The sequence below is a fragment of the Epinephelus moara genome, chromosome 8, assembly GCF_006386435.1.
Source record: "Epinephelus moara isolate mb chromosome 8, YSFRI_EMoa_1.0, whole genome shotgun sequence".
Taxonomy (NCBI): Eukaryota; Metazoa; Chordata; class Actinopteri; order Perciformes; family Serranidae; genus Epinephelus; species Epinephelus moara.
The window spans coordinates 22,613,214-22,633,727 of record NC_065513.1 but is presented as its reverse complement, the minus strand read 5'-3'; the positions used below and the strand labels follow the sequence as shown (position 1 = coordinate 22,633,727).

The following is a 20,514-nucleotide window of genomic DNA, read 5'->3' as shown; positions in this document are numbered from 1 at the left end:
GACTATTATTCAATTATTGATCTGTAGTGGTACAAATTAAAGGAAATTGCTTAATTGCAATCCTATTTTCTTGCATTTATCTTATCCTACAAATGACAATCAAGAAGTTTTAAGTTCAACCCTGCAACTATCAGATTACCTTGAGATCAAATCTGTGGGTAAAAAATATACAGTAGATTTACTGCTAGTCAACACAGACCAGTAGGAACGGGGCAATCAATGCAACTTTTTCATCAATATTGTTTTTCATGTCATTATTGCAATAAATTAGATCAAACACAAGGAAGAGCTCATCCTCTGCTACCTGACAACCTTGAGTTTGTACCGGTAATTACTAATTTATCAATCGCAGGGACAGAAAAAGTGATGTTTCGTCAGCAGCAACTGAAAAATTATTCGCAGATTTGGTTAGAGTGCATTTTACGCTTTTAATTTTTGAATAGGAATTATGAAATGAAAATAACTTTCAGGTGCCTCCGATTGTGCATGATGATTTTCATTATCTTAATTACAGTATTGACTGACGTGTGCATAGAAAAATAGTTTGGCTGACTATAAAAAAAAGTTTTATATAACCACAGGTACCTGTAGCAATTACTTTCATGTAGCCATATAGATGCAATACAGTAATTTGGATACAAAAAACTTAAACATCTCTTTAGGTTACCTTTTTTTATATCAGTCAATTGTAAATGGATGAAGGGCTGACATTGCTCCAAGATTCTGTACCATTTGCCGTCTCTAGCACCGCATAATCAAATCAAAAACCTTGGGTCTGACCTTCCAACAGTCCAGGAAAACCCATGTGGAAACACTTGCACACAAATACAAGCACAAAAAACTCAGAGAGTCAGACTTCCAACTGCTCAGAACTTTTATTTCGAGGGAAATCAGGGTTAAAATTAAATTAAAATATAAAATTTAGATGGGCAGGTCTGTCTTTAATGGGGACATGATGACAAAAGGAGACTAGGCAGCCCTCCAGAAGAAGAGGGGAGGGAGAGAGGCAGGAGGGGAAAGACAGGAAGCTACAAAATGAAGTTCGGGGGAAGAGCCTGGTCATTCAGGAAGTTATGTATAAAAAAAAAAAAAAAAAGAAAAAAGAAAAAAAAAGACGAGACAGATGCAGTTAGTTATTATAAACCCCACCCCCATCTGAAATGTCCTCATACGCAATCAGTGCTATAGCTCTCTCCTTTTCCTTTTTCTGGTTTCTTACAGGAAGTTTTAGATCACTCCTCGTCTTCACTCGCTCTCTCACCATCATCTCATTCTGTCTTAATGTAACATCTTTTCCTGCAGTTTTGAAAAAAGTAAACAAAAAGTCCTTCAAAAATAAAATGCAGCAACCACATTTCATGTTCTACTATTACATATACAGTATATATATATAAATACATACATAAATATCTTACATGTACAACCAATTTTGAAAAGGGGGGGAAGAGAGAACCCAAAAGACTTATGAGGACTTGTGGAGGTGGGGGGAACGGGGCGAGCAGGCCCAAGGTTGCTCATTGTGAGGGTAGTGTGTCTCTGTTTTTTATGTTTTAGCTTTACACACACTCGCACGCACACACAGCCTTTTGGGGGAGTGGAGAGTGGGAAGCATTCCTCAGTTGGCCCAGTAGGGTGAGCTGCCGTAGCTGGACTTGCTGCCTTGGGTTTTCTGCTGCATGCTGCTGGACTGACTGCGCTGACCAGGACCACCCTTCAGAGAAAAAGAAAAACATTCAGTCAGTAATGTTTAAAACAAGGTAACTCACTAATAGGTTTATTCAATTTCCTGTGTCATTAATTGGCCTTTTCAGCTGCAGGAACATTTCCAGAAACCTTTAAAGAGACTCAACTTCACTAGCACAACGCACGGGGACCTACAGATTTTTGGCCCCTGCCCCCTGAAAACATCTGTTCCCTAGGTAGTGCTGAGGGTCCAGGAACCATCAGGCTAAAGTCGCAGTGTTGACTGCTCAAACAAAAGCCTCATGTGTCTGACTTTTGATTCTCTGCCTGGAGCTGACTGAGCTTCAGCCGGAATTTCTCGAGTCGGGTCAGGTTCATGCTCATCTTCCTATTTCTTTATAAATTAATGAACACTTGAATTTGGTTTACTGTATGGTATATTCCAGCAGCACTCCATATTTACACACAGTCTAGTTTGTATCGGAGTGGCTATTTCAAACACATTTCATGTCACAAATGTCTGTTACTGTACAATACAGACTTAAGGTGACTTAAGCTTTTTTGGCTTTTTTAAATCAGGCTCAGGCCCAACACTTCTTGTCCATCCATGTCCATTAACCAAAACATGTAACTGTTCAGAAAACATGAGTGTCTCATATAAACACCCACAACAACAAAACAGTTCGACTGATTCAAACTTGGGTGGGCACAATCTGATGTATACACAGACACTTTAGTTTACCTGTCCGTCCTGTGTGAGGTGATGATGCAGCAGCTGGGAGTGGGGCTGTTGGTGGGGTGGCAGGATGTGCAGGAAGGGAGCAGGGGCGTAGCCAGGAGCACCCCCGGGGTTCAGGGGCCCTGTTCCCCCCAATGCTGAAGGCAGGCTGAAGGGAGGCGGTGTCCCCGTGTGGAAGCCCTGCTTGTCAAATGACTGAGGAGCACAGAGAAAAGACACAGGAGGTTAAAACTGCAAATAAAGGTCAACTACATTGACAAATGCATGGACAATAGGTTTAGAAATAATAAATATGTCATAATAAATGGCAATTTCATTTAGCTTAACATAAAAATCCAAGTTCCTGTATCCAAGCTTAATTTATAACTGAAGTTAACGGGCTATTCAAGATCATGTGCGGTTACTATGTGGACATCATTTTGATTAAGAACAGCATTTTTAGAAAAGGTAATGCAGCTGTTATTTTAAGACTTCTATTACCTAGCCTGCCTCTTTCCTGCCAGGTCACACTGTTAAGTAAGTGGGTCAATTTTGAGCTGCAAATCCCCTTTAGCATTGTTGTTATTAGCTCTGTTAGAACAGTTAGCAATAGAGTGTGCCAGGGCTGACGTCAAAACCCGGAAGTTTAGCATCGCGCTGGTTCCCGGAAGAGAAAGTGAATGTGATATTTGCATTGCGTTTTGGATTGTCAGAAAATAAGCTCTGTGGCTAACACAAGTTTATGATACTTACAGGTTTTGTTCAGCGAGATAATCTTTACATATGAACACCTTTCATACCGCATTTGAAGCTTAAATGCGATTGCCAGAAGTAAAAAGCTAACGTTAGGCTTTAACGGACTACATGACTACTCCACGGTCGCATGACTTTTGACGTCACCGCCACTAAGCTTTCAACTGATTTCGGCCGCTTTATTTTAAAAACATTGTATAATGGGGAAATCAGACTGACTAAGCTAAATAAGAAGCTGTAATGGCAGACTGCCAGCACTCTCGCCTGTTCGGGCGTGATGATGTTTAATGTCCCCGACAGGGTTTGTCGTCGTATTGAGCAACTTGTTAGCAACCGCCTTTTTTACGACACGTAAAAGCTTCAAAATTCACAAGTAGGGTATGTACTGACGTATTTTATGTCGTAGAACAAAACCTGAAACTCACTTAAGCTTTTGTTAACCACAGACCTTATTTGAGGCATTTTACCAAAATCCCATTCAAAAAAACGTATTGACTTTTAGACGAGAGAACTGGAAGTGCTAAAAGCGCGAACGGAGTTCCGGGTTTACTGGCACACTCTATTAGCTAGTGGTGCTGATTCCGGGTTTACTGGCACACTCTATTAGCTAGTGGTGCTGACATTGTTTACAGTGCTAAAGGGGTTTTGCAGCTCAGAATGAAGCTGCTTATTTACCGGTGCTACCTGTGGGGAGACTGGCATGATGTCATTACTATGTTTCCACAGCAAAGTCCTGCCACTGGGTCAGCGTTGCTAGCTGTATTCACCAAATGAGCAACGCTGCTAGCTAGTGTTCACTCGACCCCGGTGGTGTGCAGAGGCCAAGGCTAATGTTCGCTCAACAGAGGACTATGTTTCCACATGTTAATGCAGCTAGCCAGCTGTCTTCCAGCAAAGCCAACAGAAAATATTAAAATTTCTGAACCTCTAAATTGATAGTTTTGAAATGTGGTGCTAAAGCTAACTGAATCAATGAAGCGCAGGAATAACAGGAAACGCCTCTTGTATGTCACCTCATTTTGCTTTTTTCTTTCTGAAAAATTAACTTGTTAGTTACTGGTTAATAGGTGTAGGGCTGTCAAAGCAAAACTAACCAAAACTGACATCCCTAGCCTTGATCTACACACAGGCATACAACAGAACAGCAAGTCACTCACCTGAGTTTTACTGTAGATTGATCCTCCCATGTCAGGTACTCCTCCACTGGTACCTGACCCTGACAGTCCTGGTGCTGAGAGGAGAATGAAAAGAGGGAATAGGAAATGGTTGGAATGTAAGGGGGAAGAGAGGAAAGCAAAAAAAGGGGGTAGAAGAAAATGATAGAGAAGAGAGGGAAATAAAAGGGTTAAGGGGGGAAAAGTACAACTGCGTCACTTCACTGATGATAACTGAATATTAAGCACTAAATGTCCACTGTTAGTAAGAGGGGGGCCAGCCAGTAGGAAGAAGCATTAAGTGAGGAGGCGCAGAGGCATGTTTCTCACTTTGTCACCCTTTGCATGTATCCATTTCTGTGCACATCAAAGTGCAATCACACGCGTGCATATACACACCTTCCTCCAGAACACTCTTGACTGTTGAATCATCTGCAATTGTGAGTACATCCGTTTTTCCCACAGGGAAATGCCCGCTGACTTTACTGTGTTGTCAGAGTGTGCGCACGTGTGTTGTGTATGTACCTTTCCCTGGGCCGCTGCCCGCTGACTTGGCCTGTGACTGGGCAGAGCCTCCGTACCCTCCCTTACTGTACTCCCCACCGTGGGCTTGAGACAGGTCATCAAAGGCTGAAGGAGGAGGAGTACAGAAGAAGAGAGGAGGCAGAGCGAGCAAAGGACAGAGAGAGAGGGGGCAGGAAGAGGAGGACGGTGAACAGGTGAGGTGAAGAGAAGAGGAGGAGGAAAGAGGATGGGAAGAGAAAAGAGAGGGGGGGCAGGGAGAGAGAGGCAGTAAGGTAACCTGACTAAAATGGCAGCTGAGTCTATATTGAGCCGCGTCCAACTTCAGCAAGGGGGTTTGAGCAATGCATGCAGCACAAGCAAAAACCACACACAGGCCTGATTCCACACACGCATGCAGCATTTGGTGTACATGTATAAAGGGTTGGAAATGGAATGGCCTCTCTACACTCCGCACACCTGATTAATGCCAAGGTCCCAGTACACACACCCCGTCTTTCTCACAATACATGTTAATGTCAAATATGTCAAGAAATTTTGCCACCATGGACTAGAAAATAGTAAATCCTGCCAAATTTCTCAACTTCTAAAAGAGTGTAGCTTGTTCACTTTTGATGATTCAGACAATAACTAGTCAAACTGCTGAAGCTGATCAAATGACACTCAACTACTTTTCATGACAAGCTGCTGTGAGAATTTGTGATACTGTGATATTATGGCAGCAATAATTTAAAAGAAACCTGTGCTGTCATATTAAATGCCAAATTAAAACTACTGGATGTAATCTTCACAAGAAAACTATTACTTCATTACTGAACATGTGACTAAAAATGTTCAGTGTTAATTGTCTGAAAACATCAGTCGGAGCCTTATTATTTTGTCCTGGTCTTACCTGTGCCATATGCATGCTGTCCGTAACTGGGCTGATGCTGTTGGTGATACTGATTGGAGGGGTTGGCCAGGCCCATTGCAGGTTGCTTGGCCGAAGCAGGAGGCACAAAGACGGTGGGGCCGTACTGGAAGGCTGAGGGAACCCCCGGCACACCAGCGTAGTACGGCAGACCTGAAAACGACAAGACAGAGATATATTCCATGTGCAATGAGAGCCAATCCCTATGTAACGGTCTATAAGCAACAATGACAAAAAGGGTTCTATTATACAGAGCAGTAGGCAGTGTTACATTAAGAGCATCTACACAAATACAAATTGACTTTGTGTCTACATTAACAGTTGTGTGAAAAATCACTTTTCACTTTTAATTTGAAAATAATTGTTAAGCCTTTTTGCCTGGGAACCAGACGTAAATGCGAGCTCATGTTTAATTTGGTCTGGCAGATGCATCTGGTCCTCCTCCTGTACAGGCAGGTTTCTGACTGGCCTGGTCCAGGTTGGGCCAATCACAACCTTTTATCCAAGATGGGGCGTGTTTCAGATGATGACTGACAATTTATGGAGCCTTTGCACTTAACAAAAAATGAGTGGTGACATACACCTTCACACCAGATACTCTACAGCAAGCATAAACCCAACTTAGTAAAGTGGAGTGCTGTTAAGGCATTTTCGAAAACAACCAAGATGGCTGCAGCTGATGTGGAACTTTCTGTTAAAGTACTATTTTCACGTTCTCATGGCAAAAACTGCAACACTCGATCACAGATATATTGACGCTGCACTATCAGAGCTCATCTTGGCACGCTATAGGCTGTTTACATTTTTCCATTGCTGAGCGCTTTGTCACATTTCGTTGCTCTGATTGATTGCAGGTCCATCCAACTGCATCTGAGGGCATTTTGGTCTACAGCCGTTGACAACAGCCCTTGGAAATCAAAAATGAACCAAGCAGTTCCTGACTATCGCACATTTGCCAACAATTTAACAGACTTCTCATAAATATTTAAATAAGACGCTAAAAATAAACAGAGGGAAGGTGGTAGCTAAAGCTGGAATTTTACATTAGGAGTAAATACAAAGCGCATGGCTGAGTTGACTGGAAATAAGATTGTTCAACATCTTCGTTATGACTTAAAATGTTACTTCTCCTACCAGTGTATCCATAGCCAGGGGGCAGAGGGGGATTGAGGAAGGCTTGGTTCTGTGTTTGCTGCCCCTGGCCCTGACCCTGCCCCTGGCCCTGTGTTCCTGCCTGTGGAGCCTGCTGGGGCTGTGACTGAACCCCGGCTGTAGACAGGCTGGTTGGGGGAGCTGGAGATGATGAATCATTCCTGCCAAACTTTGTTGCCTCACCTGGACAGAAAGTGAGAGCAGGGAAGACAAAACTGAAGTTTAAAAACTTATTCTAAAATGTCTTTGCCCATCTATTGGTCAGCTAACATGAATTAGTAAAGAAGCCACATAATAGAGAAAAGCAAAGCATTTTGTCACAGCCGCTGATGGGTTAAAATTGCCATGTCAATGTAATCAATTATGCTTAACTCAACATACTGAAGTGCAAAAATGACTGCTATAAATGAAATGAACTGAGGGACTGTTTCAATTGTTCAGTTTCAGTGTGAGTTAACAGCCTATCTTGAAACATAACAGAAGGTCAGTAGACATATCAGCTCAGAAACTCCAAAACAACATGAAATTTTATTTACCAGAATATAGATTATTGGCCAGATTATCTCGTCCAGGCATAGTAGCCGTAGTACCGGGGAATGTTACACCATAATAGTCCTGTGTAGGAAGAGAAAAAATATTAATACCACAAAAAGCCATCCCCATTTTGTTGCTTTTCCCATCACATATTTTACTACTTTGTAAATCTGGTTAAATTGCCATGCAACAGAAGAAAGGACATAGATTTTTTACTGAAGTTAGCAGGAATACGGGGAACTAAAAAAAAGAGATTACTGGCTGCACAGGAAGGTAATCCAGCCACTCCGAGAATATGTAAACGGGGAAAACCTACAGTGGTTCAAACATGTTGCTTTTAAATATTTCCTTTCTCGTTTATATATTTTTGGGGTGCCTGGATTGCCAACTCATTGAAAAGCACATTTGAAAGCACACTGCTGATTTACAAAAACACAGGAACCAAAGTGATAAGTAGCAGGGCACAGGGCAGAAGAAACAGACTCACCATAGGGAGGCGAGACTGCAGCATTTGCAGGTCCTCATATCCATAGATCTGCTGTGGAAATTAAGATGATAGAGAGAAGAATTAGTGAGACTTTAGTTACACATTGGAGTCTCAACCAAACCTCAATGTTGCCTGCAAACTCCATTTTAGTTTCATCCTCTACCCATTTTAGCATCTAAGCTTTAGCCAGTGTTTCAGTGCTTAACACGGACGTCATGTTTCATCAGAACTAAAACAGCCATCAACAATGTAAAGCTCTAGAGAATAAGGACTGAACTCAATGCCACAGTTCAAGTCAGTGTCCACTCGTGGTAAATATGAGGCTCTTTTAATTTAGGGGTGCATAAAACCTAACAAATATATTGTTGACGGAATGAAGATGCTTAACTGTTCTGTGTAGGTTAATACCATACGATGCTGTCTATAGCCCCTTTTACACTACCTCTACAAGGTGGGAGTTTCACACCTTTATGCCGCCTCACCCCTCTGTATAAAGGTGCAATCGTGGGATAGGGGAACAGAGTTGTCTTGCCCTCAAACCAGCAGCGTCTTAACAACATCTGTGTATAAGGGACAGCTGGCAGGACAGGACCATGGACGAGGGAGGTGTGACGTTTTGACGACATGTTATGTGTGTGACCCACTGCTGGGTGATTTAAAAAGCAGCTGACAGCCGTTAGCAGCTAACTTGAAGAAAAACAACAGCTGAAAATATCTGCAAATTGGGAAACCAATGAGGTCCAGAAGCGTCTTCCCCTCCAAGCCAAGGAGGAGATCAACAATCATATAACTGGGGCAGTAAATGGTTATCGTTGCCATGTTATGCCTTTGTTATGTTTAGAGAGTGCTGCTGATGCTACATTATATGTACACTAGAGGCCAACACTGTTGGGTTACATGTCATGCCTGTCACACCTCTTTTGCGTCTGCAACGCTAGCATGCTGTCTGAAATCACACACTGGAGCGGCATGATGCTGATGTTTGGTTCTGTGTAAATATGCAAAGGTGACAGAGAGGGGACTTTGTGGCGGCTCTTTGGCGTGATCTGTGTATAAAGGGCTTATTTTTCGTGATACATCCCATCTTTTTCTTAAAAAAACAAAAACAAAACAAGGGCACTAAGCAATACACAAACAAAGAAATTAATTTTTTTTTAGGAATAATTAGTTACCGGATAAGCAGGGAGCAAGCCACCTGGGCCCATGATGTACTGGTTGGCCAGGAGAGGTGGCACTCCTTGGGCTAAGTTGGGAGGAGCTTTACCTGAGAGAAAGAGAAGAGAACAAACAAGGATTTTTGACCTGACATTCAAATTTTGGACATTAAGTAGATACTGATCTTGTGATTTATATTAATACAAATTCAAATAAATTTGTTTAAATACATTCAGTCTTAGTTGAGTGTCAAAACAGCTTGATAACAAGAGGAATTGTATTTGAAGGTGATACGTTTTTTCATTTCAAAATAACGTTTGTAAATGAGTTCCTGTGTTATGGTGTTGTGATCCCTGTGTGAACCCATGAGCCTACCAGAGGTGGTGGTGAGCAGGGGTGCCGTGCGGCTGCCTGCAGCTGACAGTGCGGGGTTTGTGCCATTAGGTGTCAGTCCTGGGGCTCCAGATGGATGTAGACCATTTGTAGTTGAGCTGCTGACAGCTGGGGGAGCTGACGGACTGGAATTGACAGCTTGGCTGGACGATGATGATGAGAAGGCATGGAGGTTGCCGCTACTGCTGCCCTCCTCGTTACTTACCTGGTGTAACAGGACAAGAGCAGACAGGGTGTGTGAGCAGAGAATTAGCGACTGTTTTTATAGATCAAGGCATGGGTAAAATCTTCATGAATAAAAATCGCTTTGTACTTAGACTCAGAGTTTAGCAGTAAAAAGTCCTGCACTCAAATAACCAAACTGCAGAATAACTGATGTCCTTTAATTACCACAACTGCAGAGTGACATTAAAGTAACTGTGTGTCTGTGTGCAAGCAGGAACACACACTTACAGTAAGGGAGGAGCTTGTGGCGAGGACCGATCCAGATGTGTGAGTGCTGGTCACATGACTAGGAAGAAAGTAAAATGATTCAATCAGCATGCTTTAATCTGATAAAGCACCTTCAGTACTTTACCCAGAAAACATGTGCAGGAGGACGGAGATTCAGTGAAAGGTAATTCCACATAAAGAATTAAGATATGTGCTTGTAACCATCATTATCTCCCAACAAAAAAGAGGACACACAAAAGATTAATCAATAAGCAATATAAAATGCGTCGGTGTGTCTGAACCATCCCTTACCTGCTGAGCGAGGGGATGGATGTTGAGTGGGAGGGTGTAACTGCAGGGGAGGGGATGTGGTGGCCACTTTCACTCGTCATAACAGGAGACTCAGTTTTCACTGTTCTAGACGATGATGATGTAGCTGGTTTAAAACAAGAACAAGAGAGACTGATTGTAAGAGGGAGAATAAAAGAATGAAACCCAATAAAACAAATTCGTACGGAAAAGAGGGGCTGAGTATTTCCTAGTCTTTATCAAACCTCATCCACTTTCACTGTAAAGACTATTTCCACTTCCCATCGGATGCATTTAGCAATCAATATTCATTATAATGAATCTGACAGGCCACTCCAAGTAGTTCTCTAGAACTGAAAAGGCTTGAGTGTACTTACTGTCCTGTGTGCTCTGTGTCTTCATGCCACTATAGCCATTCTACAGGAAGAGGAAATTACCAAAGGGTTAGTTTTATTATTCAGGTTTTTGGCATTAAGCAGACATTGAGGTTTCAACAAAGTGTCAGCAGTGGTCTACATCCACTTGTCATTTAGCTCCCTTATACAAACATAGAGAAAGAGGTTTATCCTTACTGTGAGAGCAGCAGCTGAGGGCACATCTTTGCTCTGAGAGAAGCCCAGATGAGGTGGCAGGGACCTTGGACCACTGCTCTCCACACGACTGGCTGCAGTCTGGGCTGTAGAAGAGGGCGGGGCGGCTGCGCTGGGAAGACCCATGGAGGGAGAGGGTGTGGCACTGGGCAAGCCCAGGGATGGTGAGGGGAAGCTGGGATCCGATACGGCTGAGGGTAAGGTGGGTAAGCTGCTCATGTGTTCACTGTTCATGGAGCAGAGATAAAGGAAGAGAGACAGGTAAATTTACAATACAGATACAGAGAATGTGACAGAAGTAGAAGCAGGATTATTACTGGTTTTGTTTTCAACATGCAAACAGTTTCTAGCTGTAACCAAGCTGAAACATCATTTTCTTAACCCTTTTATATCAATCATAAACTATGCCTTCTGCATGACTCAAGGTTTTATACTGGACATATCCACAAATACACACATGTACAAAATATTAAATGATAAATTCTTCACATACAAGCCTCTGCCTCACACACCAACACAAAACAACTCACACACACCTCACAGATCCTGGCTTGGAGAACAGGCTGCTCTGTGGCTGCTGTGTGGAAACGGCAGTAGGGACAGGCATGGCGGGTACTGGAGCTGTTGGAGCTGGGCCCTGGGCCGGGGACTGCTCCCTGGCCGACTCTGTCTGTGCCATGTCCACCGTTCCACTGCCAGCCTCAGACCCAAAGTCAAGAGCTCCGAACTGGACATTCAGGCCAGGTATATCTGCTGAGCCCGGCATCTCCACTGCTGACGAGGGGATCTGAAAAGAGAAAGAGGCGATTTGGTAGAACATGGCCAACATATTTAACCAATCTGATGATTTAAAAGTTGTTTTTGTACAGCAACATTTTTCAATATGAATGACAAGTTGGAAAATGCGTGGAAAGTTATTTTCAGTCAAAAATGAATGTAGTAGAATGGCTAAAAGCTGTGTTTAGTCAAAAAAGTCCTGTGAACTGCACTGCAAACACATGAATAAGATTGTTATACTGGAAAGGGACAGCAAACTAGTCTTGGGAATGGAGTTTACAGCCTGACTAAACTAGTTTATCCAGTCTTTCACTACTGCATAGCCAGTCAGCTAGCTGGCTTGTCTTGACAAGCAAGTGAGAGCAGATACATCATTGACAACATTCAGTTTCTACCTTGTCTTGCAAGTAATACTGCTCGTTATTTTTGCATTGAAGTTGTAACACTTGTCTGATAGAAAGCTATGATATCAGAAAAGCTTACCTTTGAAGGAGGAGGTACTCTGCGTCTCTGTGTCTTTAGCTGCCGCTGAGGGGGTTCTGTGACGGAAGGCTCCATGCCTGGCAACTTTACTCCTGGAGAAGGTCCGTCTCTTACAGGAGGGACGGAGGACTCATGACCTGAAGGAGATTGACAGAGTCATTAAAATCACAGCACTAAGTTCAAAGTAATTGTTAGAGTAAGAAGATGGTGAAGATGGTAGTACTGCCATGATCTTACAGCACAAATACTGCTAGTGTTTCTATTACAGAGAAGGCTCTTCCTCAGCTACATGGTGTGCTGAGCATTTGTCTTTCATGTCTATTCTGTAGGCATCATCTAATCCACACTAATTCTTTTTAATCTTAAAATGCCATTTTAAAATGAAAACAATCTCCGTACACAAGCCTTTCAGCATAATTTCAGAAATAATCTCGGTACATACCTAAAGGCCTGAAAACGCACATCACACCATATGAACATTGGGCCTGTGCATGCTTGTGTAAACAGTAGGCAGATCGTCTCTGAAACTTGATTGCTTAGTTTCAGAAAATACGACAGAAGAACAGCCATAGCAAAAAGTAAGACAGATTTCTTTGCTTGGACTGATCACGAGGTGGAACTGTTACTGCTAGTAACAAGCAGGTATAAGGACAATAAAAGCAGTGGAAAACAGATTGGGAGTTGTTTCAAAGCGATACAGTGACATGTTGGTGCAGTACTGGGAGTATTTCCCTCCCTAGAGGAAGCCATGTCAATAGGAAAGGAGTAGTCAAAAAAGGTGTGTGGGACTAGCTATAATGTTTCTACTTGACACGTTGTGACTGGTAAGGCCCATTTAGGAAGCAAACATAGGTGTCTGTCGTTTTTTCCAAACGCTCTACTTCTACCTGTCTAGACTAAAAAGCCATCTCAGTGCTTTAAAACTGAAACAGGGGCAACCGCATTTTCAAAGGTCCATTTTAGGTGTTCCAAAACATAGGAGTAGTAGGGCTGCCCCCTCAAAATCAGACATTTGAAAAATTAGTTGGAGGCCCCTAATTCAACTGAGATTGCTTCAAGTCCATCAGTCTTTTTTTTGCCAGTCAGTGTGCAGTGTAGACTACTTCTAGGGTCATTTGAGTCCCCAGGTTTTGCTGCAGAGTGAGCTCTCTTCACTTTCATGCTACTCTTTGCTTCAGGCACCTGTGGACACAATGCAGCTGCCCAGAGGAGGGGACACTTACATTGTAAGGCTCTGAGATCTTCTACCTTCTGCTTCAAACTGGTGAATTTACAACTCGCAGCAACTTAATACGATACAGTCTCAGCTTTTGTTTGATATCTAGTGTTGGCAAAAAATGGTGTTGCACATCCCCAATCTGCCGTGGGCACTGTTAGCTTGTTTACTATTTTACCTGAATATCACTGTCACACTGAACATCCCACTGAACTCTGTTTAAACCATACGGAAAAAAAGGAACAAATACACTGGTATTCATATTAAACAGCCAAATCAGGACTCAACTGGCATAACTGAGTAAGGTATGGCTCAGTGAGGACGCTAAGGTGTTAACATAGCAAATGGTAGGCATTTTAAAACTTGTTAGTGTGGAAGTGTCCTTAGTTTCAGTTTGCCAAATATATCCAGTCATGAAAATAATTAGTTGAGTTGCAGCTCTAATGTCATGCTGTATGCTAAGCAGACTTTCACATCTTTACTGGCATAGCATGATACTGTTCTGCAGCCCTACCTGGCGGTGTGGGGACCTGTGGAGCATGTGACAGGCCCAGAGGCTCTGTGGTGGGAAGGATGGAGGACTGTTGTTGCCTCTGAGCCAGCTGGCTGAGCACCGCTGATGGCTCTGGTTGAAGTTTCATCTCCACTAGAGAGAATTCAGATAAATATAATAACATTATAATTCATATACCTACTGTAGTGAAGTATATTGTGCACTGTACCTCTTGTGTTGTTGTTATTAAGAACAATAAGTTAACATTTGATACACGTCTTACATTTCTGTGTTAGATTTCTTTTTTCTTTGAGAAATTTTAACTTACAGTGTTGGGCAGTAACAGGGCCGTTCTCCACTCTCTGAGCTTTGACTTCTACAGAGGGAGAGGAGGCAGGAGCAGGGTTCGGAATTGGAGATGGCCCTGCATCTTTGGAAACACTTATGTTGCTGGCGGTGGCCACCGTCTGACTGGCTCTTTGACCAAGCCGAGGCCCGTTAAGCTGCTCTGATGTCCTGATGTCAGAGGCAGGTGTCGGCTTAGGCGCATTAAGGGGCCCAAAACCAGAACCCAGGACTGAGGACTGGGAGGTGAGAGAAGCAAAACAAGAACTGAATACACAGGCATCGTATCAGTGTGTGGGCACATAAACATGCCCGAAAGTTGCACGTATATAAGTGTGCATATGTGTGGCTGCCTGTACCAGTGCAGCATGTGCGTAGGTGGTACTAGCAGAGGCGGCATGGGCGTAGCTGTTGGCTGTGGCGTGTGCGTAGCTGTGTGTTGCAGTGCGTCCGTTGTGGTGGGAATTGGTAAACACCAGGCTTTGGCCCAAATCCTCGGCTGAGGGGCCATCGACTATCGCCCCCAAGTCAGAGTCCATACCCCCTACAGCCACTCCAGTCTTGGGCAGTAGGCCAGCCAGGTCCACACTGAGGAGAAGCAGAAGATAAGAGAGAAGCAAGAGTGGAAGAAAGGGGGGGGTTGGAGAGGAGGGACAACAAGGAGAAGATAATAGCACAGATTAAATAAAAAGTTACTCTTTAAAATAAAGCCTGCGCTCTCCAGTGTTTTAGTTTACTTGACTTTGAGCAAGTTTGCTTACTTGGGTCCAGGTGTGATGTGGTTTGCTGGAGCAGAAGAGGCAGTGAATACTTTGGTCTCAGACAACTGTGATAAAAGTGCCAACACAGGCATCAATCAGATTAATATAGGCATATCTGCTGTACTGTAAATTAACAACCCTTCAGATAAAATCACTGACTCTTAACTAACAGTATTTAATTAGTCAACATCACTAGACGAATAAAATAACACTAGAGGAAGACCGGTGCAGATTTAAATCAATTTAAGTGAACAAACTTTGTGTACAGCCTTTAACTGAAGCAATGCAAATCTCTTTCAGATCAATAAAATGTGCTGTCTTACGTCCTCATTCCAGTCTTCTGCAGTCCAGTCTTCCAGATTGCCTCCCCATGTTCCTAAAAAACAAAACAGAACAGCAGCCAAGTTAGTGTTGCCATATTCACACATACTCATGATATGTTCTCGGCAACCATTAAGCAGTGATACAAATATAGCACCCCACCTGCTTTAATATAACACTAAAAATTTAAGCCCTTGAATCCAATGTGTAGACTCATTTGCCTATTCCTACTTAAATTCTGCTAATATTTGACACCTAGTGGCCTGAAACTGGAATACCTGTCGATTTGGAGCAGGTTAACTAAACAAGGCTCAAACTTTTAAGCTGACAATTAAGCTATTCTACAGTGAAAGTAGACAATTGCATCAAAACATGACATCTTGTGTCATTATCCTTACCAGTTCCCTCAGCAGGTTCGTTGCCATCCCATGTCTCCTGACGAGCTCCAGAGTTGGCTGTGTAGTCAGCAGGGTTGAAGGTGCTGAAAGGAGTGGAGAGTGGAAAGAAGAGACAACATGAAGGGGAAAGAAACAGAGATAAGATGAGCCAACATCAGTGAAACTGAAGACAACACTGCCTACTCTGTTCTGTTAATGCTGCTGAATGAGGAGATTCAGAAACGTAATCATCTACACCTTTGTTTTTAGATATGTGCTTGTAACAACCATCACCACCTCCTCATCCTACTTGTGGTTTAAGACTTAACACTAAACACATGTTCTTACCCCATTCCCTGGGAGGAGAACCTGTTGCCACCAGCTGCTCTGCCTCTACCGCGGCCACCTGCCCCTGAGGACACAAACAAAACAAACAGATGACCTCTGCTGACTGGTTCCTTTCAGTCTCAACTCTTAATTAAGGGGGGGGGTCAGTGTGTTGATCATTGACCTTTATCAAGCATTAGATAATATTCTAGTTGTCATTTCTGTTAAAAACCATATCTGCATACATGTGTCTGGGTTTCTTTTCTATCGTGTTTTTGCACCTGTTTTTTTTTTTTTCTTTCTAAAATGTGGCATTTAGTAGTTAACTACATCAGAATATCACAAAAATTTGTGCTGTCAAAACAAACATACAAACAAGTCCATACAAACATGGACCATTTAGGTAATAGACAGGCTGTCTAAAAAAACCCAAAAGGTCTGTTTTTGGAAGAATGTTTTAAAGTCAAGATTTAAATGTAAGTCATTTAACAGCCATTCTTCAAGACAAGCAGCCGAAAGAATAAATACAAATGCATTTATTTGCCTGTTAACTCCCCTATTACCGCATAACCAGACATCTGACAGTTTCTTCTGAATCAGGCCTTGATTGACCTCACCGTTCTAGATCATGTGTCATTAAAAAGAAAGCCTACAAATCCAGCCAGATTCTACTCCTTTTCACCTTCTCCAATCTCTTTATCTATCAACGACATGCCCCGCCCAAACAAACACACACTCTAGCAGCTGCAGGGACTGAGCACATTCCACACATGTTGAGTGCTGCAATGCTCTACGTGCCTGCAGACACAAATAGATATGTTGCCTGATACGTCACCAAAACATGCCCAACAACATCTGAGACAATTCCCTGTATAAAAGCGCAGTTAAAAGCAGAATTTCCTTAAAAAAAAAATGTATAGACTCATTCGAAAGTAATCCTTCTCAATCATCACTCGTACTAGAAGTGCGTGGCTGTGTATTTTTCTGGCCTCTGCCTGAATTTTCCGTGTACAGGATGGGCAAGTACCCCGAAAGTGCTCAGGTGAAGTCAGGGATTTATTAAAAAAAAAGGTAGCAAGCAGGTACCAGACCATAAGCAGCTGACATCCAAGAGACACAGCGCCAGAAAACAAAACAAAAACCACAACTATAGTGAGGCAAAAAGCAAAATGAGAGTGGCTCTGGGGTTGGCCTGTACTTTCACTTTTGCCAGCAAGTGTGTTTACAAACATCCATCCATCCGTCCAAGCATGCAAAAAACCTATAAAAAGGTGTCTTCAATTACAACAATCTGATTTTGCTTGGCAATGTTTTGGTTTACCACCAACCTTCATGTTAAGTTTCAAGATGCCCATTTCAGCTTTTAGCCTGGAAATTTTGTAATCTCTTCATCTTACTGGGACATCCAAGACCATTGGAAAATTCAACTGGAAGCTATGGATACCACTTTTTCCGTTATCTTTGTATAATCCAACTTTGCACCTTTGGACTCATTGCTAACAAAATGCCAATTTTTTTCAAAAAACTTAATGTGTGTACTTTTCTGTACTGCTTACCTCTGCCTCGCCCCCTGCGTCCACGGTCTCCCCCTCTTTCTCCAGGAGCCACCTCAAACCCATTCTCCTCTAACCGACCTGGAATCCAACAAGAAAAAAGAAAAAAAAAGGTACAAGGAAATTAAAATATTAAAAACTCAAATTATTTTACTGGGAGAAGAACCTCTGAGCCTTTTTCCATAATTCAGCTTGGAATTCACAGTTGAATAAAGCAAAGAAAAGTTGACAATTCAATATACTCAGCATACTTTAGCAAATTAAATGTCAATGTCAGCAATGCATCAAATACAGACAACACAATTTTACCAGACTGACAAGGAACGTTCATCTACGCAATTCACACAGACAGGACAAACAGCTTTATTCATGTTCTCACCTTCACGCCCTCGGCTGATGCCTCTGCCCCTCCTGTTGGATGCCCCACGTCCACGACTAGCCTCCCTGTCTCCTCCTTTCTTCTCCCTGGTCTCCTTTATCTCTGAGGGTCCTCCTTCTTTCCCAAGGCTCCGCTTCTTCCCCACAGTCTCCCAGGAGTTCTGACAGAGGTAAACCAGAGAATGAGGTCAACTCTATGAAATACACCTACTTTGTGATTCAAATTTTGCCCGGTTCATGGTGTTTAAGTTTCCACAAAAACCTAGAGGAACTATCATAAGACATCCAAAAACAAGCATAATATGTAAACGTGAATATGGTTTGTTTGTGTGTGTGTGTGCGCGCGCATAGTCTCTTACTGTGTCAGAGGTGCTCTCCAGCAGAAAATTGATGGCTCTGTTTACATCTTCGTTGCAGTCATGGAGGGCTACCATGCACTCATCTTGAGTCTTCCCAGTTACCTCAATCAGCTGTAAGTGTGTAAAACAGAAACACAGCGTTAAGTTAGGTCACCACGAGATGCATTGAGGGTCCCAATGTCCAAGAATTTCAAATGTCTGAACATGCACAAACACATTACCTGTTTGACTTTGTCTTCAAAGTCAGCATCATTTTTGTCGTAGATCACTTGGGCTAAACGAATCTGTTCTGCTGTGGCCTGGTAAACAAACAGATTTCAGTAAGAAAAAAAAATACAACAGGAACACATGGCAGACCACCAGACACTTGGCTTTATTTACATATTTCAATGAAAGACACTACAATCCTGCTGAAGGTGTACCATGTAAAATGTAGCTGCCTAAAAATCCTTTGTCAATATGATAACACTCAATGCTAAGTGAGGCAACCTAGGATTGTACTAAAAAATAAAAAGACTACATTTTAATTGAGTAGGACATTTCCTTGGGTCTGGGTGCAACTGTGTGTGTACTAAACCCACCTGTATCTGTTTCTGTGGCTGTGTTGTTTGTGTGGTGGTGGTGGGCAGCGTTCTGTCCCGAGTGCCCCGGGTTTGATTGCTGACCACTGAAGTCATCATATACAGTATATACAAAACAATGTATGTACAAAATAGAAAAATCTGGGGGAGAGAGAAAAAGGATAGAGCCACTGTGAAATGACAGCTACCTGAGAGACAGTAACATTACATCACAATTCATAGTAAGATAAAGTAAAGAATAAATGCTCAATGCTAGTACAATATGCTGAATGTGAGCAGATTGAAGCTCACTGTTGTCAAGTACACCATGTAAGACTATAACCCCATCTGTCGCCCCCCACCACCTCGGTTAAATTTAGCCAGCCAAGAGGGGACTGTCCGGGTGTCAACTTACAATCCTCCCTCAGTCTCCCACACAAAAACACTGACTATGCACCAGCAAATGTGGTGGGTGTTATGTATTATAACACTTTTTCCACATCGACGACGTCGACATGGCGACAGGCATTTGGCATTTAATTAAAAGTAATAAGTAACCTAGCCACCAAGAACCCTGGCTCTGTGCCAGGCTAAAAGGTATCTTGAGGAAATCGAAAGCATACAATTACAGTGAGTTGGATTATGTTACATACAGTAACTGGTTTAAGCTAATAATACTACCAGCTGACAACTTGCCAGCGTGGGGACACAGAAAAACGAGATCCACCGGCTATGAACATACTATTGTCTGGCAATCGTATGTTGGCTGACAGAAAAAAAAAATTAGACAGATCAGTACAGTTAACGTCAACTCAATATTTTAGCAATTGTCATCAGTATTTTCCAGTCGCTCGTATCTAACGTAAGTCATGACTGAATCGTCACCTTATTTAGGGTAACGTTACAAGAAGCTCGGCGGAAATATGAGCCGCACTGGCTAGCATTCACGGCAGCGTTAGCTAGGTCGACTAGCTCCCACTAGCTTTAGCCTAGCTTACCGCTCGTCTTTGTTCCGTGTGAAAAACACACACGATCCCTAACGTTAAACGCCACACTCTACAGGCATGATATTAACAATGTGACAAAGCTACTAATTTACCATTCCGTTAATGTAATCGCTTTTCTATAGCCTCACCCACTCGGTGACAAAAAAATAAACAAAGTGCGACGATGTACCCTTTTGTGTCCACCAAAGAAAAGCTAACGTTAACGTTAGTCACTTCACGCTTACCTCGGAGGCAGATTTAGCTAAAGTTGGCAGCAGGCTAACATAACAGAAACGAAACAAACAAACACCGCTTATACCATTAACATTTACAACAACTGGCACCCAATGGCATGTACTGGTAATGCTACACAGTGTGTGGGGGAGAAAAGTTGTCGAAAACGCGTGGCCCGCTCATGTTAAGCTACGACAGATACGAGCAGAAGGCTAACTGCCCCGGCACGTGAACGGCCCGTTCACATACAATGACTGCAGCACTACAGTACGGATACAACGCTAGCGAGTTAGTTAGCTAGTTGGCTAACTACCGTACGGGACGAACGGTGCCTCTGAATCGACCGATAGGTTTTCCTAAAACTAGTGTAAAACTTTTACGATGAGACGATTGGGTCGTTAAAACGGGTTTTTAAATCGACAACATTAACACAACACATGTTTATTCTTTCGTTTACCTGCTAACACGCTTCGCTCAGCCAGCAGCAGCAGATGCTGTCACGTGACCCACAGAGCCGTTGTTCAACGTTGTGAAGTCGACACTGCCAACCAA

The 20,514-nt window shown here is 42.7% G+C and overlaps 1 protein-coding gene and 1 non-coding gene across 5 annotated transcripts; both read right to left on the bottom strand.

Moving 5' to 3' along the window:
• Window positions 1–856: 856 nt before the first annotated feature.
• LOC126394375 (ubiquitin-associated protein 2-like) lies at window positions 857–20,514 on the bottom strand. 4 transcript variants are annotated; one of them, XM_050051160.1, is made up of 29 exons: window positions 20,420–20,514; window positions 18,764–18,904; window positions 18,404–18,481; window positions 18,183–18,293; window positions 17,825–17,984; window positions 17,449–17,526; window positions 15,914–15,977; window positions 15,587–15,669; window positions 15,191–15,243; window positions 14,868–14,932; window positions 14,466–14,694; window positions 14,090–14,345; window positions 13,783–13,914; window positions 12,053–12,189; window positions 11,329–11,579; window positions 10,775–11,018; window positions 10,580–10,619; window positions 10,206–10,329; window positions 9,915–9,972; window positions 9,444–9,666; window positions 9,086–9,177; window positions 7,914–7,964; window positions 7,429–7,507; window positions 6,875–7,075; window positions 5,723–5,893; window positions 4,834–4,938; window positions 4,312–4,385; window positions 2,426–2,617; window positions 857–1,711 (listed from the first exon to the last, which is right to left on the bottom strand). In XM_050051160.1, the coding sequence occupies exons 2-29, from the start codon at window positions 18,860–18,862 to the stop codon at window positions 1,616–1,618; spliced, it is 3,546 nt and encodes a 1,181-aa protein (XP_049907117.1). In that variant the 5' UTR covers window positions 18,863–18,904; window positions 20,420–20,514; the 3' UTR covers window positions 857–1,615. The 4 variants fall into 4 exon arrangements, with proteins under 4 accessions (XP_049907117.1, XP_049907116.1, XP_049907118.1 ...); XM_050051159.1 differs by lacking the exon at window positions 20,420–20,514 and adding an exon at window positions 19,974–20,140; XM_050051161.1 differs by lacking the exons at window positions 4,834–4,938; window positions 20,420–20,514 and adding an exon at window positions 19,974–20,142.
• Window positions 10,058–10,133, bottom strand: LOC126395052 (small nucleolar RNA SNORD121A). Its single transcript, XR_007570416.1, has one exon. It is a non-coding gene; the product is annotated as a small nucleolar RNA SNORD121A (small nucleolar RNA).

Excerpts from the sequence above, each read along its gene's own strand:
- LOC126394375 (XM_050051160.1), bottom strand. The coding sequence starts at position 18,862 with ATGATGACTTCAGTGGTCAGCAATCAAACCCGGGGCACTCGGGACAGA. Across the intron at positions 18,294-18,403 it reads TTGAAGACAAAGTCAAACAG|CTGATTGAGGTAACTGGGAA; the intron begins GTAATGTGTTTG and ends ACACACTTACAG. Across the intron at positions 4,939-5,722 it reads ACAGCATGCATATGGCACAG|CCTTTGATGACCTGTCTCAA; the intron begins GTAAGACCAGGA and ends CTCCTCCTTCAG.